The sequence below is a fragment of the Nycticebus coucang genome, chromosome 3 (genome assembly GCF_027406575.1).
Source record: "Nycticebus coucang isolate mNycCou1 chromosome 3, mNycCou1.pri, whole genome shotgun sequence".
NCBI lineage: Eukaryota > Metazoa > Chordata > Mammalia > Primates > Lorisidae > Nycticebus > Nycticebus coucang.
The window spans coordinates 9,668,852-9,694,221 of record NC_069782.1 but is presented as its reverse complement, the minus strand read 5'-3'; the positions used below and the strand labels follow the sequence as shown (position 1 = coordinate 9,694,221).

The 25,370-nt window shown below is 50.6% G+C and overlaps 1 protein-coding gene across 2 annotated transcripts; it reads left to right on the top strand.

Annotated features, from left to right (window-relative positions):
- Nucleotides 1-1,141: 1,141 nt before the first annotated feature.
- LOC128580557 (DNA dC->dU-editing enzyme APOBEC-3A-like) lies at nucleotides 1,142-9,146 on the top strand. 2 transcript variants are annotated; one of them, XM_053582530.1, is made up of 5 exons: nucleotides 1,142-1,308; nucleotides 1,448-1,570; nucleotides 5,385-5,540; nucleotides 7,049-7,331; nucleotides 7,757-9,146. In XM_053582530.1, the coding sequence occupies exons 2-5, from the start codon at nucleotides 1,484-1,486 to the stop codon at nucleotides 8,143-8,145; spliced, it is 915 nt and encodes a 304-aa protein (XP_053438505.1). In that variant the 5' UTR covers nucleotides 1,142-1,308; nucleotides 1,448-1,483; the 3' UTR covers nucleotides 8,146-9,146. The 2 variants fall into 2 exon arrangements, with proteins under 2 accessions (XP_053438505.1, XP_053438506.1); XM_053582531.1 differs by lacking the exon at nucleotides 5,385-5,540.
- The last annotated feature ends 16,224 nt before the right edge of the window (nucleotides 9,147-25,370 follow it).

Here is a 25,370-nt window from a genome sequence, read left to right as displayed (position 1 = left end):
GGGAAGCCCATTCTTAGTCACATGTGTGGACCTGTGACTAAGGCACCTGTGACATCCTGAGGTGGTAGCTTCCTACTGTCATGAAGCAAATAAGCCATATGTCACAGAGCTAGAAACTGGTGTGGAAGGCAGGACAGACACAGGTGAGCCTCAGCCTTGGCCTCTGCTGCCCTGGCCTGGTGTCTGTCTCTGCCCATGACCTCCTGCCCTGGGTTGAGCTCCCCTCCCTGCTGGAGCTGAGCTAGGGCTGCTCCTCTCCCCTTCCCCTTGTGCCGCTCCAGCCCTGGACCTGGCCCCTCACTGGGCTCCTCCCCTCCCCATTGGCCCCTACCTGGGTCTCAGCCATGACCCCTGGATAAGGGCCCAGTGTTGCCCCAGGTCCTGATGGGGAGTCCTCTGTTAGGTTCTAGTGATGCCTTCCTTGTATCCCACCTCCCCCGCCAGGCTGCCAATGGACAGCCAGGAAAGGACCAGTGGTGGCTGTGCATTGCTGCTCCAAGAGACTCATTTTCCAGTAGACAGAGGACCTGTGACTGGGGGGGGGCACCTACAGCGGGCCATAGCAGTTCCTGGGGAGCTCTCCCTGAACTTCCAGGTGGTGGCACTTCTAAAAGTTGCCGTACCCAGGGGCTGGAGTGAAACTGTTACCCACTCACATCTGGGTTACCCTGTGCTGGCACGTGGGAGCCAGAAGCCCAGACAATGGCTGCCCCTGTCCACCCTCAGGCAGGGCAGGGTCCTGGCCTCCCTCCTGGCTGGAAAGGAGACCCACCAGCCCTCTTGCCTCTTCTCTGAGCCCTGGGTCCAATTGCCGCTTTGACAATATGTTGCAGAGCATTTAACTCTGAGTGGCATGTTGTCCAGTGTGCTTTAGATGTGTTGATCCAAGGATCTGGCTGTCGTCACACGGGTCTGCAGAATGGTGGTGGGCTAAGCTCTCTGCTCTGTAAGACTCAGTCCGACCCTCATGAGTCCACAAACACCCACGTGAGGCTGATGTCACAGCCGGGAAAACAAAACTGAAGCTGTGTGGAGAACCTAAAGGGCGTGTCGTGGCAGAGAACTTCCTCATTCTGTGACACCAATGTGGGTGCCATGCCAAGTCCAGTGTTTAGAAAGGGGAGAGAAACAGCACCACTGACTCACCGGCTTCCAGGGCACTCTGACCACATATAAGGCTCCAGGGTTGTAAAACAATGTGGAGAGACCACAGGACCCGACACTGTGACCATCCCAGAAACAAGGAGGACCATATCAGGACTCGTGAGGGGACTAGGACATGGAAGTCATCTGAGCACCGGGGCCCAGGTACTGAGGCCCTCACAGCTCCTCTGCCCCTGAACCTCCTCCTTCCCCAAGGACTCTCCCCTCCTGGGCTGCACCTCAAACCCCTGGGGACCCTCCTCTCCTCTTAACCCTCTCTCTGGGCCTGGCCCATCATTTTCAGGTCCCGGCTGTGGTTCCAGCCCAGGTCTCTTGGCTAATGGCCCCCATTCTGCGTCTCACCCCGTCTCCTGCAGCAGGTGTGGAGGGAGCCAGTACCTCCCTGAAAATGAGGGGTCGCACCCCAGTGAGTGAAGATGGTTTCACAGTGGACTCTCCCCACCTTTTTTTCTTTCTTCTTCTTTTTTTTTTTTTGAGTCAGAGTCTCAAGCTGTCGCCTGGGTAGAGTGCCATGGCATCATAGCTCACAGCAACCTCTAACTCTTGGGCTCAAGCGATCCTCTTGCCTCAGTTTTTCAATTTTTAGTAGAGATGGGGTCTTGCTTTTGCTCAGGCTGATCTTGAACTCGTGAGCTCAAGCTATCTACCTGCCTTGGCCTCCCAGAGTGCTAGTATTATAGGCATGAGCCACTGTGCCCGGCCTGCCCATCTGTCTTTCATTTGCTGCCAACTAGCCTGGTCTCCGGCCCTGGGCTGAGCCCTTTCCATACCCAATCCCATCTCACATCACCAAATACCAGCAGCAGGGAATGGCTCCAAGCCCCAGGGAATGGTTCCCAGCACCACTTTGCTATGTGGAGTCCTGAGAACACACAGGTGGGCGGTCAAGAGCCCAGGTTCACCCTGGGTCTAGGTACACCAGAGCTGTCAGTGAGGTTTTCCCCAGAACACACCAGGCAAAGCTCCACTGGGGCCGTGGAGGGGTGGGACAGGGTACCGGTGGAGCTGGAATTTCCTCCTGAGGACTCCTGAACTGGATGCCCCAGCCTTAGAGACATGTTGAGGAGACATCGAGGTACAGGGGGACCCAGGACCTGAGCAGGACTGGGCTCCCCATGGGAGAGGGGAGATGAAGGGCTTAGGGCTTGAGAAGACCCAGAGAGAGGGACAGAGCCATAAGTCACCTGGGAGCTGGAGAAGGAGCTTCAGAAAGTGGGGAGACATCCTGGTCACATCCTGGAAGCTCCTGAAGCAGTAAGATCTGTGGTCACTGATGTCACAAGGTCGGACACCAGGGCTTCATGTGGGGGTTGTCAGCGAAGAAACCCTGCATGCCCAGGAAAGCTGGAATTTCTACACAGGTTACAGCATATCATTTGGAACTTCACTAACTAAAACATTGCTGGCGGCCTGTATTTTCCTTTGCACCCCTGGCTGACCTATTTAGGTGGAGCAACAGGACGGGGAGAAAGTGATGGGGACACAGGACAGGAGGAAAGGCAGACAGTGAGGCTGGGCTGGGGACACTTCATCCGCACAGGGCGGCCCTGAGGTCCACAGTGTCCCTCTCGGGTGGACATCATCCCCACTGGCCAGGCGAGCCGGGCTCCTTGCTGCAGCAGCACCTGCCCCATTGGTGGGGGTTGCTCCAGGGCACCTCTGGCTGCACAGCTGGGTCAAGCTGACTGGCGGCTGGGGAGGTTCCTCTGCACAGAGCTGCAGGGGCTGGAGCTGGGGGTGAGGAGGGCAGCATGGAAGGTGGTGAGGACAAGGACCGAGGCTGAGGGCCCTGTCAGCATCTGCCACACTGAGGAGGAAGGGACGGGACAGCCCAGTGACTGGGGCACTGACCAGGTCTCCAGGTCCTGGGCTCTCAATACCAGTGGGACAATAGCCCTGGTGAGGCTGGTGCCATCGGGACTGTCCTCAGTGCTCCACAGACTGTCACATCTACTCGTACAACAGAGGTAAGAGGATTGGATCAAGGTAAGATGTCTCCTGAAACATTTCACCAACACAAGGACTCTAAAACTGACACAAATTGCAAAGGACACAAATACCTCTGAATACAAACCCAAAGGCAGAGGCGCCACATCCAGAGTAAAGGATTTAAGGAAGGAGGGATCGTTTTCGAAGTGAAGGTGAGACCATCATTGAAAGAACAATATGGGAAAATCCTCAGGGAGGATAAAAATGGGAACCTTTGACATTGAAAGGCCGGGGCGAGGCAAACAGAAGATTGGACATCTGACTGAATCCCTGACATTGTGGAGACCGACTGGGGTGTCCTCTAGAGGAGCAGCTTCCTGTGGTCCCCTCATCAGTGCATGTGGATGTGCGGCTTTGTGTCCGTTCAGCACAGTGACGATTCTCAGAGATCACAGATGAACATGGAACCCCTGAGCACGAGGGTGACGTGGCATTTCTTGGCAGCTGCCAGGGTGCTGGAAGACAGCAGAGCCCACATCCCCTTCTCAGGGAGCCCTGTGGGGCAACAAGTCCACAGCAGGCTCTGGAAGGGCAGGTGCAGCAGGGGATGTGCCCGAGGTTTCTGTCACCTATGGGCCCACTATGTGTCCCCACACTCTTACTGAGGACACAGTCCAGCAGACAGGACGGACTCTCGCAGGGAAGGTGATGGGTATCCAGGGAACCAGGGCCACACTGTGGGGTGATTAAGGGACAGCTCTGGGTGACAGCTGTCAGCTGGCCTGGTCAGCCTTCCTGCAGAGGAGATTGTGGGGAGGAAAGGAGTATTCAGGGGTCACAGAAGGTGACTGACACTGGGAAAACTGAGACAAGAAGAAAGATCAGATGGAAGAAAACAAGAAAGGACAGGCTGGAGACACATCATTATGACCAGGACCTCACCACAGGTGTAACGGGACAGTCAGAACTGTCATCGGGTGCCTGCCCAGGACAAGGGAGGGTTGGGATCAGGCTCAGCCATCTGACCCCTGCCCTGAAGGGAGTAATGAGAGAGGAGAAAACTTCTAGAGAGCTCTTTCCTCAGGCGGGGGTTCCTGGAAGGATGGTCCTTGGTTTCTCCTCCCAGGGTGTCTGGAGCAACAGGCCTCTTGTTCTTTGCACAACCTTGCTGTCCGGCTCTTCCTGCAACCCCGTGAGCGCCCGTTTCCACACAGTCCAGTGTCTGTCTGGTCAGCCGCGCTGTTTCTTTGCTTCCACCCAAAGATCTCTGCAGAGAAGCATGAGACAAAGGCACAGGGAAGGGTCTGTGCTGCTCCACGTGGGATGCAGGTGAACCCGGGGCCGCGTGGTGCCTGGTCACAGGACCGCGAAAGGGCACCAGGAAGAGTTCCCTTCAGATGCAAAAGTGTCATCCTACAATGGTCCTTGGCCCTGCATGAAAGGAAGGGTCGTCTCTACTTGACTGTAGTAAGGAAAGGAGCTTTGCAACCTTCGGGTTGAAACTGTAGAAAGTAACGGGTATTTAGGGCAACCGAGCCCTTGTTTTTCATCAGTGTGACAATGGGAAGCTAAAGGTTTAGGCGGGAGATCTGAGAGATAGAAAGGGAAAGAAAAGAGGAGGAAGGTTGAGTCCTTGCTTTACAAGGGTGGGAGCCAGGTGAGACTGAGGACGGTGGACAGAACAGGAAAGAGCTGACGCTGGAGAGGGCAGAGGTGAGGGTCAGACAACCGTGACCTCACTTTGAGAGCAGGGAAAGAGCAAGGGATGGTGGAGTGCTGTCAATTCTGCTGTGGGGAATCCTGGGATTATGTGAAATAGAAGCTCCCTGGTATTCTCATTTCTCTCCTGTTCCTCATGCACCCACTCAGGAGTGGCCCCGAGGCAGGTGTGGCCCGAGTCACCCCTGCAGAAAGAAGGCAAAGCCTCAGTGGCTCCAGCTTGAGCCGGGGCTGTGGGGCTGGCGGAACCCAGACAGGATGGATGGGGAGGCCAGGGGTCCAGACACGACCTTGCCCTGGGAAGAGGGACGGCCTCAGCAGAGACCCTGAGCTCACTGCCCTGATCCTGGGGAACACTGACAGAGACAAGCAGCCATCAGAGGGGTCACAGAGGGAGGCTGAGTGGCTGCAGCAAGAGAGTGAAAGTGTCTCCCTTGAAGGCTACCTCAGGATGGGGGGTACAGGGCAGGGATGTGGGGTGCAAAAGACACAAGTATGGGGTAGGAGCGGAGAGAGTGCATGGTAACCCCAGAGGAGTCTTCTGTCTCTGAGTTTTACCCACTCTTGTCCAGAGACACCTGATGGACCCAGACACATTCACTTCCAACTTTACAAACAACCCTTCTATCACTGGGAGACGCCGGACCTACCTGTGTTACGAGGTGCAGCTCCTGGATGGTGACTCCTGGGTCCCTCTGGACCAGTACAGAGGCTTCCTGCAGAGCCAGGTGACCAGCCCAGCTACCAAAATCCAGGAAGGGCCGCCCCAGTCCCAGCCTTCATGGGCAGAAGGTGCATGTGGTGCTCACAGATTTTCTGTCACCTATGGTCCCACTGGCTGCTACTGCTCTGCTCTGGGATGAGGTGGGACACTTTGGCTTCACCAGGCGCTCCATGGTTGGCAATTCTGAGCCCTGTGTCAGCATCTGGCCACGTGTTCCAGGCCCTGGCATCACAAGCCCATCGTCATCCCCCTGTCCGGTGCTCAGCCACCCTCTCCTGCTATGCTCTCAGGGGCTCAGGGCAGAGGGAAAGGGTCTGCCCCAGAGCACAGTGGTATCAGGTCAACCCGTCACCCCTGTGGCTCCGAGGACGCTGCCCAGGACCCCTCATGGCAGCAGCTCCCACAGGAAGGTCTGTAGAGGATCAGGCCGACCTGACTTCACAGACCAAGATTCCTCGTGTCTGCTCCTGACCTAATCCTGGGGAAGAGAGACTGAGGGGGGACAAGGGGCAGAAGAGGCCATTCTGAGAGTCTGTCCTGACCAGGAAGGAGCCCACAGGAAGGCCCCTGTCAGGGTGCCAGGGAGGCCAAGCATCAGGGGAGGAGTAGGGACTGACCAAGTCACGTCCCACCTGCTGTCCTCTCTGCTCTGGTGTCCTCAGCCTGACTAGTTCCCAGTCTGTTGTTGAGCATCCTTCATTGCAGTTTGGGCAAATCCCCTCAATTCTAAGGGCAACAACATTGACAATCAACTCATGACCCAAGGACTCTGGGGTGCATCCCGCCTGAGCCTGTTGTCCGTCTCATTTGTGCACAGGGAGCCCTTTGGGTCTATTTCTACATATCTCTTGGATTCAGCACAGGGTGAATCACAGTGTAGAAGTTTCTAGAATAATTGCTGAAGATATGGAGATGGAGTGAGGGAGTAGATAGATAAGGGGCCACTACCCCATGAAAGAGGCTCAGCCAGCTCACGGGCATCAGGCCTATGATCCTGGGCTCAGCTGAACCCCCCTCCTTCACCAGCCTTGCAGCCTCTCCATGCACGGCTGCAAAGTTTGAGGGTGCTCTAAAAACTCAGGTATCAGAGAAATCACATCTTCATGTAAGATGGAAATATTTAATGCATTACTTAATACCAAATTTAGTTCTAAAACTTCATAATGGGCAAAATATCAGCATTCTAAATAAAGACAGATAGTGACAGGGCTCTGCAGAATGTACTGGAGCTGGGATAAAACACACGGTCTGTTTGTGTTTACATGGCTGATACTCGCTTATCTTGGAATTTTTTTTTTTTTCTTGCAGTTTTTGGCCAGGGCTGGGTTTGAACCCCCCACTTCTGGCATATGGGGCCGGCGCCCTACCCCTTTGAGCCACAGGTTTACTTCCTATTTTCAATACTGCTTGAAAATTCATTCATCTCCATAACTGAAGTATGGGCTCCCTTCTCATCTTGTGCTGGAGACCCCTGCCCACAAGTGACATACACTTTGCTTCCTTCACACTCAGGCAGGTTATACAGGCTGCCCACCCCTCCACGCAGAATTGCACTTCCTGGATTGTGTTGGTTCTTGGCAACTGGACCCTGCCTGGCACTACAGGGTCACCTGCTTCATCTCCTGGAGCCCCTGTTTCAGCTGTGCCCAGAAAGTGGCCATGTTCCTGAGGGGGAACAGTCACGTGAAGCTGCGGATCCTGGCTGCCCACATCTATGACCACCACCCTGGATATGAGGAGGGGCTGAAGGCCCTGCAGGGTGCTGGGGCCCAAGTGGCCATCATGAGTCGTGCAGGTCAGCATGGAGCCTTGGGAGGTGGCAGGGAGAGGCCACCTTCTGGAAAGATGGCAGAAAGCGGGGAAGGGTCAGCGTCCCTGTGGAAGGCCCCAGTCTGCTGCCTGCAGAGGTGCTGGCTGCACTCGGGGGCCCAGGTGGGTCCTACTGGAAGAGGGTCCAGGACAGGAGGGTGGTCCCAGGGGACAAGGAGGGAGGCTGGAAATGAAGCAGAACTTAGGGACTTCCAGAAAAAATGAGGACTGGGCTGGCTCAGATGCCAATGGGAAGAGAGAGTCTGAGGAAGCAGACAAGTCCCCAGGGCAGGGATGACAAAGAGGACACTGAAGGACCGTGTGCAGAGTCTGTCCCTCAGGGTCATACATGCTTGCTGGGGCCCCTCCCCACAGCAAGGGGCTTGACTTCTCTCCCCTGTCCCTTCTCAGAGTTTGAGCACTGCTGGAACACCTTTGTGGACCATCGGGGAAGGCCCTTCCAACCCTGGAAGGGACTGGATAAGATCAGCCAGGCCCTGAGCAGGAGGCTGCAGAACATTTTCTACTTGGGAACCTCCTTCCCCTGGCTGCCATCATACCTGCCTCCTCCCTTCCGCTTTTCTCCTTGGGCCCTTCCCTCCCCTCTACTCAGATCCTCTCCATGGTTACCTGCTCCCCCCAAGGACATCTACCTTCCTCCCTCCCTTCCCTTCTCACAACCTCCCTCTGCTCTCTTACCCGCTGGGCCCCTCTTTCCTGTCCCAGTCCCCAGACCGCCTTTCCTGTCATCTGTCCCATTCTCTCACCCCCTGCTCCATTCAATTTCTCCTGCCCTCTAGGCTCAGGGAAACTGAGCCTCAGTGTCTGCAAGGAAGACAGGAGGCTTGTGCTGAGCAGCAGAATGAAGCACCTTCTTCCAAGAAAGGCATAGTACCTGTCCTCCTGGCCTCCTGTCTAAGTGACCCACACAGACCAGCAAAGCCAGTGAACTCACAAGATGTAGATTTAAAAATAATTACAGTGAATTTAGAATGAATTACTATTTTCTTTTTTGTTTTATTTTTTATTTATTTTTTTGTTGTTGTTGCAGTTTGGCCAGGACTGGGTTAGAACCCGCCACCCTCGGTATATGGGGCCGGCGCCCCACTCACTGAGCCACAGGTGCTGCCCTTGTTTTATTTTTTTAATGACAGAATTTCTCTGTGTCAGCCAGGCTAGAGTGCTGCGGCATCATCACAGCTCATAGCAACCTCAAACTCCAGGGCTCCAGAGATCCTCTTGCTGTAGCCTCCCAAGTAGCTGGGACTATAGGCAGAGCCACTATACCTGCTACTGTTTGTTGGGGGTTTTTTGTTGGTTTTTTTTTTTTTTTTTTTTTGAGGCAGAGTCTCACTATGTTGCCCTGGGTAGAGTGCAGTGGCATCATGGCTCACAGCAACCTAAAACTCTTGGGCTTAAGCTAAAAAGACCTGGCATTTTTTTTTTTTTTTTTTTTTTGCAGTTTTTGGCCAGGGCTGGGTTTGAACCCACCACCTCCAGCATATGGGACCAGCGCCCTACTCCTTTGAGCCACAGGCGCTGCCCACCTGGCTATTTTTGTTATTGTTGTTGTTGTCATCGTTTAGCAGGCCTGGGCTGGGTTCAAACCCGTCAGCCTCGTGTATGTGGCCGGCATGGTTAACAACTGTGCTATGGGCGCCGAGCCTGAAAGTGTATCTTATGTTTGAAATTTATAGTAGTAAACATTTATATTTAAATTTATAGTAGTAAACATTATATTTAATGTTATCAGAATATTTTTCATTTGATTTTACTGACGTTATTGTTTGAATTGGCTTCAAATCTAGTCCAATAATATAAAATGTTGAGAAACTATGTTTTGCTCTGTAAATGTATCATAAATTACAAGTATTTAAATAAATGCATTTATTTATTTATTCATATATTCATTTATTTATTTTTTGAGAAAGAGTCTCCCTCTGGGCCTTGGATAAAATACTGTGGTGTCATAGCTCGCAGCAACCTCAAACTCTCGGGATCAAGTGATCCCCTTGCTCAGCCTCCTGGGTAGCTGGTACTACAGGCACCTGCCACAATGCCTGGCTAGTTTTTCTATTTTCTTAGTAGATACAGGGTCTTGCTTTTGCTTAGGTTGGTCGCAAACTCCTAAGCTCAGGCAATCTACCCTGGGTCCACTAAAAGAAAAACTAAGTTCGAGGCCTCTGACACTATAATTCCAGAAAGCAACCTGAGAGAGCTGGGTAATGGAAGACATCTAAGGAGACAGAGCTCACAGCCTGGAGGGTGGAGTTGGGGAGGAGGATGGATCAGAGAATCACTCCTGGGGTGGAGAAGCAGGAGATGCTTATCAAGGCATCTCCTGGGTGACATGTGCCTGGCTGGTCCACAATTACCATAGACAAGTAACTATGACATGGCTCCTGCGTGGTGCCCTCCCTTTTTAGTTAGCATATGCCCTGGCCCGCGGGGAATTCAACGGGGACCTGGGAAACAAAGGGGTCAGTCGAATGAGGGGACAAGAGACACGAAAGAATGAGAGCAAGTCAAGAGTCTGATCAAGCTCCGAAGAGTTTATTTTTCAGCTGGGCTTATAAGCACACAAACGAGGAAGTAACTAAGGGCTGTTCCTAGCAGGGCGGGGAGGGGGCTAGTTTCTGGAAAATTACTAGGAGAAGGACCCTAAGGCGGGGGGTGCATTTTTGAGGAGATATGCAAGGGGAAAGTACCGTTGCTGTTTACGGTTGAATTCCTGAGAATAGTTTGCTCGTAAAATCAAGATAGCAAGGGGCAAATGCCTAACATCAAACATTGTGATATGTTTTGGCTCCCACTGCCCCTGCTGCTAACTGTACGTGGGATATGGGGATGAAGGTCACGGGCTGTTAAGCACACGAGTCTCCGGACCTGAGACACTTCACCCCAAACTCAACGTGCCCTCTGTACACCTGGGCTTGAGTCAGAAAAGATGTGGGATATATAATCTGAACATGATTCCGTAATGGGATGAGACTTGTCCTGGATGTGCCGAGGTGGTGACCAGATTCCTGACTGAGTGCAGCAATATCAGCCTCTGCAGCCTGGCTCCACTGCTCAGGAGCCTCTATGTGGGGCTCAGGCCCTCAGGGCAGCTGTACAGTGATGGGGAGGTCCCTGGAAAACCCCAGGGGGCTCCTTGGGCTGGAAGGGTGGGAGAAGGGTCCTGGGTTAGCACTGTAGGGGATGCTGAAGACAAGATTCAGAATCCACATGGAAAGAACGCTGGGGCAAGGGCCAGTGCTGAGGAGGGGCTCCTGCCTGGAGTGGGGGGCGGGGGGGGCTCGGCCTGTTTTATCCAGAGGTTGAGCAATGTGGGACGACTCTGGGCACCACCCAGGAAAGTCTGTGGAGCCCTGGCCCTGGGCTTGAAGGCTGCCTGAGGAGAGACACCTTTGTGGCTCTTCCCACCAGGGAGATGTTCCTTTCTGCAGCTTCTCTCTTCTCTTTCCCCTCCCTTGAGCTCAGCTTTGTCCCCAGTCCCCCACCCCTTTCCCTCTTTCCTCTCTGCTCTTAGTTCTCCTTTGCTTCTTTTCATCTGCCCAGAGCACAGAGTATTAAAAATCATCTTGCAAAAGCTGTATAAGACCCATGCACTGAAAACTACAAAACACAGCTGAGCACCTGTAGCTCAGTGATTAGGACTCCAGCCACATGCTGGACTGGTGGGTTCAAACTTAGACCGGGCCCGGGCCTGCTAAACCAAATAAAAATAGAAATAATAATAGTAGTAATAATAGCCGGGAGTTGTGGTGGGCTCCTGTAGTCTCAGCTACTAGGGAGGCTGAGGCAAGAGAATCTCTTGAGCCCAAGAGTTTGAGGTTGCCATGAGCTCTGATGTCACAGCACTCTACCAAGGGTGACAAAGTGAGACTCTGTCTCAAAAAAAAAAAAAAAGAAGAAGAAAAAGAAGAAAACTACAAAACACTACTAGGAGAAAGTTGGAAAGACCTAAACAAATGAGGAGACCAGAAAAGTCAATATTAAGATGTTTAATCTGGGGCGGCGCCTGTGGCTCAGTCGGTAAGGCGCCGGCCCCATATACCGAGGGTGGCGGGTTCAAACCCAGCCCCGGCCAAACTGCAACCAAAAAATAGCCGGGCGTTGTGCAGGCGCCTGTAGTCCCAGCTACTCGGGAGGCTGAGGCAAGAGAATCGCTTAAGCCCAGGAGTTGGAGGTTGCTGTGAGCTGTGTGAGGCCAGGGCACTCTACCGAGGGCCATAAAGTGAGACTCTGTCTCTACAAAAAAAAAAAAAAATGTTTAATCTGTAGATTGAAAGCAATCCCAAACCATTCTTGAGGTTTAGTGTCATCTCCTCTGCCCCCTGGTGGTAACTCTGTAGTTTGTCCACCAAGTCAAGATAAACTACATTTCCCAGAACTCCCTTTCCAGCAGTTTCATTTCAAGGTGGTCCACAAGGGGGATTATCCTGGCAGGTCTGAAGGGAGGAAGTGAAGTAGTAGCCATTTTCCAGTGTGCGCACCAGTTGTTGGTCAGCCAGTTCATCTACTTGGTGTGAAGTGGTGTTGCCGCCCACCCAGGTTCATCTACCAGCTGCCCAAGAGAAAGCCAGTGTCCAGAGACAGCAGAGTTCCCAGCAGAGAAAGAGTTTATTCTGCATAGTGAGAAGGCAGGTGGAATTTCTCAAATCCGCCTCCCCGAGAATTGGGAAGACAGGGTTTTTTAAAGACAGTTTTCTGGGCAGAAGGCTCCCGCATCAGAGTCTGCTAATTGGTCACAGACCTTTGGTGTGGGTCTGTTGCTGCAAGGCAGTTCCTTGAGGTAGGGAATCCAAGACCAGTTGAGTCAGTTTTTGGTCTGGGTAGGTCTGGAGGATATTTCACAATCACCCCTAGGTTTCTGAACAGGAGACATTATCTATGGAGAATAGTTAACAATCTTTACATTATAGATAAGCAAACACTAGGGACAAAGTATTATCAAGCAAATGAGGGGACTATGGCTGATTATTATCCTTATTTAACTGAACCTGGTTCATTAAAGGGTTTGGGGGCCCTTACCCTAGTTCTTGCCTTACACCTCTTCATCAGTGTGTAAGGTAAGGGCAGTTTCTGTAGAAACCTGGCCTGCAACCATTAGAATATCCCTAGGTAGTCCTTGAGCTGTGATGATCCTGGGCCAGATGGGTGCCTTTAGCTCCTTGAGAAAGGGCCCCAGCAGGACACCACTAAAAGTCAGAGGAAGAACAACGACATGGGTTTCACTCCATCTCCACGTGTGCCACAGCTCAGACGTGTGGGTCCCAGCTAGTTCTTGCTCTCCTACATTCAAGGTCCCTCATCTCTTCCCACTGCCCCTCGCCCTGCTAAAGACTTGACACTCCAGCATCACACATGAAGATAACACCTTATAGGGATTGTTTAACCAGCCTCTACAATTGCATAGGAAATATATGCATCTTAGTGGTTCTGCCTCTTGGCTAATACACACACACACACACACACACACACAAATAGGCATCTTTTTCCTATTAGGTGGATAGTTGAAAATTCAGCTCCCCTAGGGGAAAAAAAAGACAAGGGTGGGACCCTGGTCTCACCTTAATCCTGGCTTAGTCTCAAGTGATGGCTCACACCTGGCAGGAGGGACTACCCTACCTATCTACCAATCAGAACTTAGCATGCTAATGACAAAAGGATATAGAGAACCCTTCAGCTCTCCAGCCCAACAACAGGGACAAGTGAGTGTTGAAGGTGACCTAGAACAGCCTTAAGGCTAATTATCATGTCATCTACATTGCGGTCCACACCCCTCAGTGGGCTTTCAGAGAGACTACTAGGAAGACTATGTGCACAGGAAGACTCTCATTCCCAGATGACCTCTGAACCCCAAACTAAGCCCAATCCAGGTAGTATAAAACAGAACCTCCAGCCATAACCAAAGCTCTTTTGTCATGGAGGCCTGTTTGCTGTCTTTGGCAAAGGTACGTTGCTCTGTAAACTTTCTTACTCTGTTCTTTCTTTTCCTCAATAAACTTTCTTTCATGCATGCCTTACTTAGGGTGTCTGGTAATTCTTCAGCCAAGAGCACCCCAAGAACTGAGGACATAGACAGCTGTCCCAAGCTTGACATTCCTACATCTTAAAAAAAAACACTTAGTAGGACTTAAGAGCTCATTATGTTTTGTGTGGTGTGTTTGTGAAGCCAGAAAAGCAGCCTGCAAGATGGAGTCTGAGAAGCTAAGCTGAAGCAGGACAGCCAGTCTAGTCTGTTTTTTTTTAAAACTTTTATTTTTATTTTTACATATACATGCCCCGGCCCGCGGGGAATTCAACGGGGACCTGGGAAACAAAGGGGTCAGTCGAATGAGGGGACAAGAGACACGAAAGAATGAGAGCAAGTCAAGAGTCTGATCAAGCTCCGAAGAGTTTATTTTTCAGCTGGGCTTATAAGCACACAAACGAGGAAGTAACTAAGGGCTGTTCCTAGCAGGGCGGGGAGGGGGCTAGTTTCTGGAAAATTACTAGGAGAAGGACCCTAAGGCGGGGGGTGCATTTTTGAGGAGATATGCAAGGGGAAAGTACCTTGCTGTTTACGGTTGAATTCCTGAGAATAGTTTGCTCGTAAAATCAAGATAGGAAGGGGCATTTTTGTGATATGTTTTGGCTCCCGGCATATACATGTGTTAATTAGGTTTCCATTTTCTTTTTGCCTTCACAAAATTAAAAAGACTTAAAATTTAATAATAATAACAATGTTTAAGATAAGGATTAGAAATAAAAACCTTGTAAAGAACGAATGAACATAAATACATTCAGAAAAGGAATCAGACAATTGCTTCATGGAGGTATTAAGCAATAGCCAGCCTAGTCTGTTTAGCCACACTCTTTCCCACCCCATTCTGACCCTGTGATTGTCTAGTTAAGATTTCACAATGAGGGCAGCGCCTGTGGCTCAGTCAGTAAGGCGCCGGCCCCATATACCGAGGGTGGCGGGTTCAAACCCGTCCCCGGCTGAACTGCAACCAAAAAATAGCCGGGCGTTGTGCCAGGCGCCTGTAGTCCCAGCTACTCGGGAGGCTGAGGCAAGAGAATCGCTTAAGCCCAGGAGTTGGAGGTTGCTGTGAGCTGTGTGAGGCCACGGCACTCTACCAAGGGCCATAAAGTGAGACTCTGTCTGTACAAAAAAAAAAAAAAAAAAAAAGATTTCACAATGATTGTCTCCTGAGATGTTTGTCTCAGGAGATTGGAGAAAGTAGTCACACATAGACAATAGATGTCCTGATGTGGGTAAGGGTTACTTGGTGATATGTTTTCTCTGATGATTCTCTTAGATATTTTATTAAAATGAAAATTACCTTTCTGTTGTTTAAACATTTTGCATTGCGAGAATAGAGACTACTTTGATGTTACTTCCTATCAGATAAAGTTAACATTTTCTAGGTTGGTTTCCTTGTATTTCTTTATAAAATTTATTAGAATTGGAACAAGGCGAGATGGCTCACGCCTGTAATCCCAGCACATGGGAGGCTGAGGCGGGTAGAATGCCTGAGCTCGCAGGTTCGAGACTGAGAGAGGATACCCAAGAAGGGTAAGGTCTAGGAGAACAGGTCTTCTCAAGGAGACCACAAGGACACACATGCAGGGTCCTCTCCACAGTGACTCAGCTCTTGGGAATTTGTTGTTTTTTTTTTTTTGGTAGAGACAGAGTCTCACCTTATCGCCCTCGGTAGAGTGCTGTGGCGTCACACAGCTCACAGCAACCTCCAAATCCTTGGGCTTAGGCGATTCTCTTGACTCAGCCTCCCAAGTAGCTGGGACTACAGGCGCCTGCCACAATGCCCAGCTATTTTTTTGTTGCAGTTTGGCCGGAGCTCAGTTTGAACCTGCCACCCTTGGCATATGGGGCCGGCACCCTACCCGCTGAGCCACAGGCGCCACCCAGGGAATTTGTAAAGTAACTTCCTGAAACTCGGAAATTTCCTATAGTTCTGTAGGGGCGGGAATAGCATCTCCCGCTTGATTCAAACTGGCCAATGAGAAGGGTACCTGTGGGGTGGAACTTTTTGACTGTCAATAAAAAGGGAAAGACCAAGGCAGTGGGGGAGCGTGGCCATTTGGAATTCTTCTATGCCGTGAGCTCCTGGCTGGTGAATAAAGCCCTTCCTCTTATAAACGTGCTGTTTGGGTGCTCTTTCTCTCCCTTGGGCCTTGTTTTCCTTCAACAAGACCAGCCTGAGCCAGAGCGAGACCTCGTCTCTAAAAATAGCCAGGCATTGTGGCAGGCAGCTGTAGTCCCAGCTACTAGGGAGGCTGAGGCAAGAGAATCACTTGAGCTCAAGAGTCTGAGGTTGCAGTGAGCTATGACACCATGGCACTCTACCAAGGGCTACAAAGTGAGATTCTGTCTCAAAAAAAAATTAAAGTGATCAGTTTAAGGAGTTAAAAAAAGGAATAATAAAGAAGGGTTAACAAAATTGAAACCTAATATTTTGGAGTGTTTCAGGCCAGGTGTAGTGGTTCATGCCTGTAATCCTGGTACTTTGGGAGGCCGAGACTGGAGGATTGCTAGAGGCCGGGAGTTCAAGACCAGCCTGAACACGGTATCAGGGCCCTGTCTCTACAACAAATAGAAAATGAGCCAGGTATGGTGTCACTCACCTGTGGTCCCAGCCACTTGGGAGGCTGAGAAAGAGGATAGGTTGATCCTAGGAGTTTGAGGTTGTAGTGAGCTATGATGATGTCACTTCACTTTACCCTGGGGGACAGAGTGAGACTGTCAAAAAAAAAACAAAAAACTAATACTTCTTCAAAGAAAATAATAAAGCTGGAAAATTCCTGCAATCAAAAAAAGAAAGAAAAGCAAAAGTAAACTATTTATTACTAAAATGGGGTCATAATTATAGAGACTATAAAAAGTCAGAAAAGAATACTATGAACACACTTGAAATAATGAATTTGAAAAATGAGGCAAGGGGCGGAGCCTGTGGCTCAGTTGGTAAGGCGCCGGCCCCATATACCGAGGGTGGCGGGTTCAAACCTGGTCCCGGCCGAACTGCAACAAAAAAATAGCCGGGCGTTGTGGCGGGCGCCTGTAGTCCCAGCTACTCGGGAGGCTGAGGCAAGAGAATCACTTAAGCCCAGGAGTTGGAGGTTGCTGTGAGCTGTGTGAGGCCACGGCACTCTACCGAGGGCCATAAAGTGAAACTCTGTCTCTACAAAATGAGGCAAAACAATCTTCTAGAAAAACTATAATAAAAATTATGCTAAAGGAAACAGAACACATTAATTAATCCTAAACCACTAAAGAAATCCAATTATTAAAGTGTCTTCATATACAACAATGTCAGAGTACCAACCCAGGTGGTTTATGGTAAGTTCAAACAAGCCTATAATGACTGGAATTTAACCTTGACAGGAGATAGGAAAAAAGTTAAACCTCCCAACTGATTTTGGGCAGCTGGGCTGGGTATGGTGGCTCATGCCTATAATCCTAGCACTCTGGGAGGCTGAGGCGGGTGGATTGATGGACCTCACGAGTTCAAGACCACCTGAGCAAGAGCGAGACCCCCATCTCTACTAAATAGAAAAACTGAGGTAAGGGATTTGCTTGAGCCCAAGTTGGAGGCTGCTGTGAGCTATAACGCCATGGCACTCTATCCAGGGTGACAGCAAGATTTTGGGCAGCTAAAATAATCTTCTTTCTTTCTTTTTCTTTTTTCTTTTTTTTTTTGAGATAAGAGCCTCACTTTGTTGTGCCCAGTAGAATCCTGTGGTATAATAAGCTCACAGCAACCTCAAACTCTTAGGCTCAAGTGATTCTCTTGCCTCAGCCTCCCAAGTAGCTGCTGGGACTACAGGTGCCTGCTGCAACACTTGACTATTTTTAGAGACAGGGTCTCACTTCTGCTCAGGCTAAGTCTTGAACAATCAATCCACTGGTCTCCGCCTCCCAGACTACTAGGATTACAGGTGTGAGCCACCACGCCCAGCCCCCTAAAATAACCTTAATGTGAAAGTGAATAAGGACCAAGAGTGGTGGCTCATGCTGCAATGCTAAAACTCCAGAAGGCCAAAGTGAGTGGATTGCTTGAGCTCAGGGGTTCAGGAGTCCAGCCTGAGCAAGTACAAGACAACACTCCTCATCTCTACTAAAAATAGAAAAAACTAGCTGGGCATAGTGGCAAGTTCCTATAATCCTAGCTACTCAGGAGGCTGAGGCAAGCAGGTAACTTGAGCCCAAGAGTTTGAGGTTGCTGCAAGCTATGATGCCATGATACTGTATCCAGGGCTACAAAGTGAGACTGTCTCAAAAAAAGAAAAAAGGAAGAAGAAGAAAGAAATGGTTGTGAAATCATTTTACAAAAGCAACATCAGGCATCTCCTGTAGCTGGGTGGATAGGGCGCCGGCCACATACACTGAGACTGGTGGGTTCGAATCCGGCCCAGACCAGCTAAATAATAATGACAACTATAACCTGTAGTTATAGTCCCAGCTACTTGGGAGGCTGAGGCAAGAGAATCGCTTAAGCCCAAGAGTTCGAAGTTGCTGAGAGTTGTGATGCCCTGGCACTCTACCCAGGGCAACAATTTGAGACTCTGTCTCCAAAAAAAAAGACATGGTGGGGCATGGGGGAAGGGGAGAGCAGACAGGAGGAGGGAAGGGCTGAGGGAGAGGAAAAGAAGAAAAAGGAAAAAAAGAACAAGAAAAGAAAATAGTGAGTAATTTTCACATAAATTGGTTTTAATTTTGACCAAAGTATATTAGTTAAATATTAATTTTTGTTTGTTTGTTCGTTTGTTTTTGGCTGGGGCCGGGTTTGAACCTGCCACCTCTGGTATATGGGGCCAGGGCCCTACTCCTTAGAGCCACAGGCACCGTCCAACATTAATTTTTAACTCAACATGTTAATATGTTGTTTAGGATAGTGTATCCTCATAAGTGACATATGTTTATAATTTCTCCTTTATAATATATTTTCTCCAACTTTACTATCAGATGTACCCAGAGCAAGTAGAATGATTTTGATGTATTTCTTCTTTTTCTATTGTCTATAAGATTTAGCATGATCTATTGTTTGAAATCATCTTTGACTTCTATTTATAAATATTAGTTGTCTATTTTCTGATACTTAAAAAAACATAAGAAGTTGGGCGGTGCCTGTGGCTCAGTCGGTAAGGCGCCGGCCCCATATACCGAGGGTGTAGGGTTCAAACCCCGCCCCGGCCGAACTGCAACCAAAAAATAGCCGGGCGTTGTGCGGGCGCCTGTAGTCCCAGCTACTTGGGAGGCTGAGGCAGGAGAATCGCTTGAGTCCAGGATTTGGAGGTTGCTGTGAGCTGTGATGCCACAGCACTCTACCCATGGCAATAGCTTGAGGCTCTATCTCAAAAAAAAAGAAAGAAAGAAAGAAAAAGAAATGAAGCATCAGCAATGCTATGGATGCTGAAAACGATGAAATTTACTGAGATGAGGAAAATGACTCTTCAAAAGACAACCAGTAATGTAGAAATTGAAGATGATACTTCTAAAATAGCCGGGCGTTGTGGCGGGCGCCTGTAGTCCCAGCTACTCGGGAGGCTGAGGCAAGAGAATCGCTTAAGCCCAGGAGTTTGGAGGTTGCTGTGAGCTGTGTGAGGCCACGGCACTCTACCGAGGGCCAAGGGCCATAAAGTGAGACTCTGTCTCTACAAAAAAAAAAAAAAAGAAGATGATACTTCTGATATTGCCAGTAGTGAAGAACTCTTGGCCTTTTATGGTAAATATTGTAAATTTGTTACTGATACATAAAATTTCTTGTGCCCTTATATCTGTCCTTGTGTTTTATAATTATCTGTTACATAAAGCTTATATAAAAAGATTAAGGCTAAAATTCCTTTATTATACAAAAAACAAGTACCTAAATATAAACAAAAATTTGAATTAAAAAAAAATTTTTTTTTGTGGTTTTCGGCAGGGGCTGGGTTTGAACCCACCACCTCTGGCATATGGGACCGGTGCCCTACTCCTTGAGCCACAGGTGCCGCCCAAAAAAAATTTTTTTTGAAGTATTTCTTTTCTTGAAAATTTCAGCCCCTGGGGTGGCACCTGTAGCTCAGGCGGCTAGGGTGCCAGCCACATACACTGGAGCTGGCAGGTTTGAATCCAGTCCGGGCTCACCAAACAACAATGACAACTATAACCAAAAAATAGCCGGGCGTTGTGGCAGGCACCTGTAGTCCCAGCTACCTGGGAGGTGGAGGCAAGAGGATCGCTTAAGCCCAAGAGTTTGAGGTTGCTGTGAGTTGTGACGCCACGGCACTCTACTGAGGGTGACAGCTTAAGACTCTGTCTCAAAAAAAAAAAGAAAATGTCAGTGAAAGGACTAAGCTAACTCCATTTTGTTAAAACTAACTCCATTTTGTCTCACAGCCTTCACTGATCCCACTTTGCTCCATAGCCTTCAATTTGCAGCTGCATACCAAAGGTGATAGGCAACCTGCCTGCATACCAAAGGTGATAGGAAACCTGCTTCCTCCCCACCCCTGCTCCAGTATGTCTGCCCCAAGCGATAACGGCACCCACCCTCGGCCCCAGTAGTAGTAAATCCTTCCCCAGGCTAATTAGCCCAAATCAAACATTGTCAACAAACATTGTCCAGTTCCCTAAGCCCGTATCAGCTCTCCCCAGCAGTTTGCCCAACTCCTCCTCCCTTTTTCCTTTCTGTGTCCTTAAAACTGCTCTTCCCTCTGCGGTCGGGGCTTCTCTGCTCTCCTGCTGCGTCAGAAACAGAGAAGCCCAAGCCCAAGCTTGTGAATAAACTACCTCTTGCTTTTGCATCGGACTTGGTCTTGGGGTGATTTATGAGGGGTACCCCGCGACCTGGGCACAACATTAGCCCCCCAGGGTGGCGCCTGTGGCTCAAAGGGGTAGGGCACTGATCCCATATGCTGGAGGTGGTGGGTTCAAACCCAGCCCCAGCCAAAAAACCTGCAAAAAAAAAAAAAAAAAAAAGTCAGCCCCCTAAGCGGGTATGCATTATCACTAGTGCGTTATATTCAGCAAAATACAGTTATATCTCTTTGACCATAATTTTGACTCCCAGGTACCAAATCCAGAGCAGATGGAAAAGTCTCACTTCATGGTCTATTACACTTAAATATTCTAGGGAAGGGAGAATCACCAAAACTGACTCTAAATGGAGAAAATTGCCCAATTAGAGTGATCAAGAATGAGGATATTGGGCGGCACCTGTGGCTCAAAGAAGTAGGGCGCCAGCCCCATATGCTGGAGGTGGCGGGTTCAAACCCAGCCCCAGCCAAAAACTGCAAAAAAAAAAAAAAGAATGAGGATATTGGAAAGGTAACCAACCCTTGCTTGACCTCAGCCCTAGAAGGTTTTACTGGCAAATTCTACCAAAGTTCAATGAATGGACCATCCCCCACATTACAGAGACTATTCCAGAGAAAACAAAATGATGCAAAAGCTTCCCAAATCATTACACCCAGATTTGCACAACCCTGACACTCAAATTGGGCAAAAATAGAACATAATTTTCCCAAAACTATAATTAGTGAGTAACTGCAACTGATGAATCAAGGCAGTCCCAGAGCAGAAGGTCCCTTGACTAGAAGGGAGTCAAATCTGAAGTCTGCAGAGCTGGGGAGGTCACACTCCCTCAGCCTCAGGCCCAGCATCCCTGCGTGTGAGTGACAAGGGGCCTCAGAAGCTGCACACAGGACGCCAGACGCTTGCCCCACCGGTCCTTTATCTTTTCTCAAAGCCAAGCAAAAATGCACTGGATGAATCCTATTACGTCCGGTGGATTGATAATTCCATCCCCAAACCACCACGTATCAAACAGAACGATGTTGCAACTACATTAACAGATTAAAGAAGAAAAACTACACGATCATCTCAAGGATAAAAAATATATGGCAGGTGCGCGTGGGAATCACAGCGTGAGCGCCAGGGAAGGTGCGGCCGTGGCCGCTGCCCAGCGTAGCCCTGGGTTCTCCTGTCCCTGAGGGGTCAGTAGCAGCTCTGGCCACCAGAGCCGGGTCTCCTCGGCCAAGACGCTACCGAGAAGGGGTAGACTGCGCCCCCGGAGCCGGGGCGGCGCGGTGGCTGCGGGGCCAGCGGAGCCCCAGGCCTGCGGGCGCCCACCCTCGGGGCGCTGCGGGCCGAGGCTCCAAGAAGGGCCCGGGGCGCTGCGGGGCGGCGGAGTAAGTTTGTCCGGAACGGAGGCCAGCGCCCTGTCCCCACGGCTCCCTCCTGGACGCGCGCTGTGGCCAAGGCCAGGAGCGCCAGGGCTGCACCTGTTACGCGGCGGTGGCGGCGGTGGCGGTGGCGGCAGGGATCCTCGCGGGCGCGCCTGTCACTCCATGTCCCCACAGGGGCTCAACCTTTAACCAGATACCCAGCGGGTTGCCACTGACCCAGCGTCTGGCCGTGCCGCCATTCCACAGAACCGAGGCCACCCTCCTCTGGCCGCGCCATCGTCCCACGGGCCAATGTGTCCTGCAGAGGCTGCCCGGTCCTCCCCTGCAGGCCGCACGGTAGTCCCACGAGCCAACCAGTCCCTGAGCGGTCCCGCACCCCACAGGCCAACTGGCCGGGCAGCCGTCCCGCCGCTTCCCCGGCTGTGGCGTTTGCCCTCCCGCCCCACGGGCCGCCCCGCGGCCTCGCGGCCTGTCTGTCCCCAGAGGCCGCGACGCTGTCCACCGCGCGCCGTCTGCCCAAGTCCAGGCCTGCGACGCGCTCCGGGCCGGCGCCCTGCCCGACCTCCGCGAGCTTGGCCCGCGGGCTTAGCGGCGCATTCACGGCGGCGACAGCGTAAAACAACTGTGCTGTGCCTCAGTGTCTCCGACAGCCTCCCCTGCACTTAGTTTCCGTGCCAACTCGGGAGATGAGGATTCCGACGTAATTCACATTTTGCCATTCACTTTTCCTGCAGCCCGACTTGGGAACTTCATTCTCTCAGGCAGGGGTGTCGGCCTGGAGCAGGATTTCGCCTGTGGGCTCAGCGCCTGTGGTTCAATGGGCTAAGGCGCGAGCCACATACCCCTGAGCTGGCCGGTTCGAATCCAGCCCGGGCCACCAAAACAACAATGACAGGGCAACCAAAAAATAGCCAGGCGTTTTGGTGGGGGCCTGTAGTCCCAACTGCCTGGGAGGCAGAGGCAGGAGAATTGCTTGAGCCCAGGAGTTGGAGGTTGCTGTGAGCTGTGATGCCACAGCACTCTACCCAAGGTGACAGCTTGAGGCTCTGTCTCAAAAAAAAGATTTTGCCTGTGGATTCCCAGTCTTCAGTGCCATGGGGACTGGGGACAAGGGACAGAGAACCCGAAGAGTGTTAAACACGCCTAACCTGGGATGAATAGGGCTACTGGCACTGTTCAGAGCCTCTTGGGTGAGAAAGACTCTTGTGCAAGCATCCCCATGAAAGAACGTAATTGATAGATTTTGCGGACCAAAGTTTTGAACTAGAACTTTTACGTTTTCACATTTCTCTAGCATGTAAGTGAGAGTGGTGGTTTTTTGTTGTCGTTGTTTTGTTTTGTTTTTTGAGACAAAGTGTAGTGTGCAGCAACCTCCAACTTTTGGGCGTAAGCAATTCTCTTGCCTCAGTCTCCCAAGTACCTGGGACTACAGGCCCCACCACAACGCCTGGCTATTTTTTTTTTGTTGTTGCAGTTTGGCGGGGGCTGGGTTTGAACCCACCACCCTCGGCATATGGGGCCGGTGCCCTACTCACTGAGCCACAGGTGCCGCCCCCACGCCTGGCTATTTTTTGGTTGTAGTTGTCACTGTTGTTTGGCAGCCAGGGCTGGATTTGAACACGCCACAGCTCTGGCGTTTGTGGCTGGCACCTTAGCTGCTTGAGCTACAAGCGCGGAGCCAGTAAGAGTGTTCTTAATGTGGGCGGCGCCTGTGGCTCAGCGAGTAGGGCGCCGGCCCCACATGCCGAGGGTGGCGGGTTCAAACCCAGCCCCGGTCAAACTGCAACAACAAAAAAAAATAGCCGGGCGTTGTGGCGGGCGCCTGTAGTCCCAGCTACTAGGGAGGCTGAGGCAAGAGAATCGCGGAAGCCCAGGAGTTAGAGGTTGCTGTGAGCCGTGTGACGCCACGGCACTCTACCCGAGGGCGGTACAGTGAGACTCTGTCTCTACAAAAAAAAAAAAAAAAAAAAGAGTGTTCTTAATGTAATAATAGTCCACGCTTTAAAAACTTATTTAACCTCAACCATGAAGCTATGGAGTATACATTGGCAGGTAAATAATTCTAGTTAACAGCCCAACGGCTCTCTCCACAAAGTATTCAGGAAATACGTACTTTTTTTTTTTTTTTTTGCTGTTTCTGGCGGAGGCTGGGTTTGAACCTGCCACCTCCGGCATATGGGGCCAGCACCCTACTCCTTTGAGCCACAGGTACCACCCAATACATTTTTTTTTTTTTTGAGACAGAACCTTAAGCTGTCACCCTGGGTAGAGTACCGTAGCATCACAGCTCACAGCAACCTCCAACTCCTGGGCTCAAGCCATTCTTCTGCCTCCGCCTCCCAAGTAGCTGGGACTACAGGAGCCTGCCACGACACCCGGCTATTTTTTGGTTGCAGCCGTCATTGTAGTTTGGTGTGTCCGGACTGGATTCGAACCCACCAGCTCAGGTGTATGTGGCTGACACCTCAGCGGCTTGAGCTACAGATGCCGAGCCTCAATAGGTACATTTTTGAAGGAAAGTTTGCCCACATTTTAGTAAGAAACTTAAATATGGGCGGCCCCTGTGGCTCAAGGAGTAGGGTGCCGGTCCCATATGCCGGAGGTGGTGGGTTCAAACCTAGCCCTGGCCAAAAAAAAAAAAAAAAGAAACTTAAATATGTACACTGAATTTGGAAAGTCACAAAATGCTCATGATCTTACATAAATATTCTCGCAGGGCGAGGTGGCTTACGCCTGTAATCCCAGCACTCTGGGAAGCTGAGGTGGTGGATTGCCTGAGCTCAGGAGCTGGAGACCAGCCTGAGCTAAAGAGAGACCCTGTGTCTAAAAAAATAGCTGGGCGTTCTGGTGGGTACCTGTAGTCCCAGCTACTTGGGAGGCCAAGGCAGGAGGATCACTTGAGCCCAGGAGTTTGAGGTTGCTGTGAGCTAAAGACACCACAACACTCTACCCAGGGCCACAAAGTGTGACTGTCTCAAAAAAAAAAAAAAAATTTTAACTGAGAGGGAGAGGTAGCTCACACCTTAATCCTAGCACTCTGGGAGGCCAAGGCAGGTGGACATTGCTTGAACTTAGGTGTTTTAGACCAGCCTGAGCAAAAGTGAAACATGTCAATACTAAAAATAGAAAAATTAGTGGGTGTGGTGGAGGATGCCTGTAGTCCCAGCTGCTCAGGAGGCTCTGGCAAGAGGATTGCTTGAGCCCAAAAGTTTGAGGTTGCTGTGAGCTGTGACACCACTGCACTCTACCAATGGTAAGAGTGAGACTTGTCACAAAAAAATAAAAAAATAGGGCAGTGCCCGTGGCTCAAAGGAGTCGGGCACCACCCTCATATGTCGGAGGTGGAGGGTTCAAACCCAGCCCTTGCCAAAAACTGCAAAAAAAATAAAAAATAAAAAAATAAAAAGTTTCTGTTTCTGGTAAGCAGACTATGTATTTTCCCCAGATGTTGTATTTTTTTTTTTTTTGTAGAGACAGAGTCTCACTGTACTGCCCTCAGGTAGAGTGCCATGGTGTCACACGGCTCACAGCAACCTCTAACTCTTGGGCTTACGCGATTCTCTTGCCTCAGCCTCCTGAGCAGCTGGGACTACAGGCGCCCGCCACAACGCCCAGCTTTTAAGACTTATTTTTATTTTTATTTTTTTTTGCAGAGACAGAATATCACTGTACCGCCCTCGGGTAGAGTGCCGTGGCGTCACACGGCTCACAGCTACCTCTAACTCTTGGGCTTATGCGATTCTCTTGCCTCAGCCTCCCGAGCAGCTGGGACTACAGGCACCCACAACGCCCGGCTATTTTTTTTATTGCAGTTTGGCCGGGGCTGGGTTTGAACCCGCCACCCTCG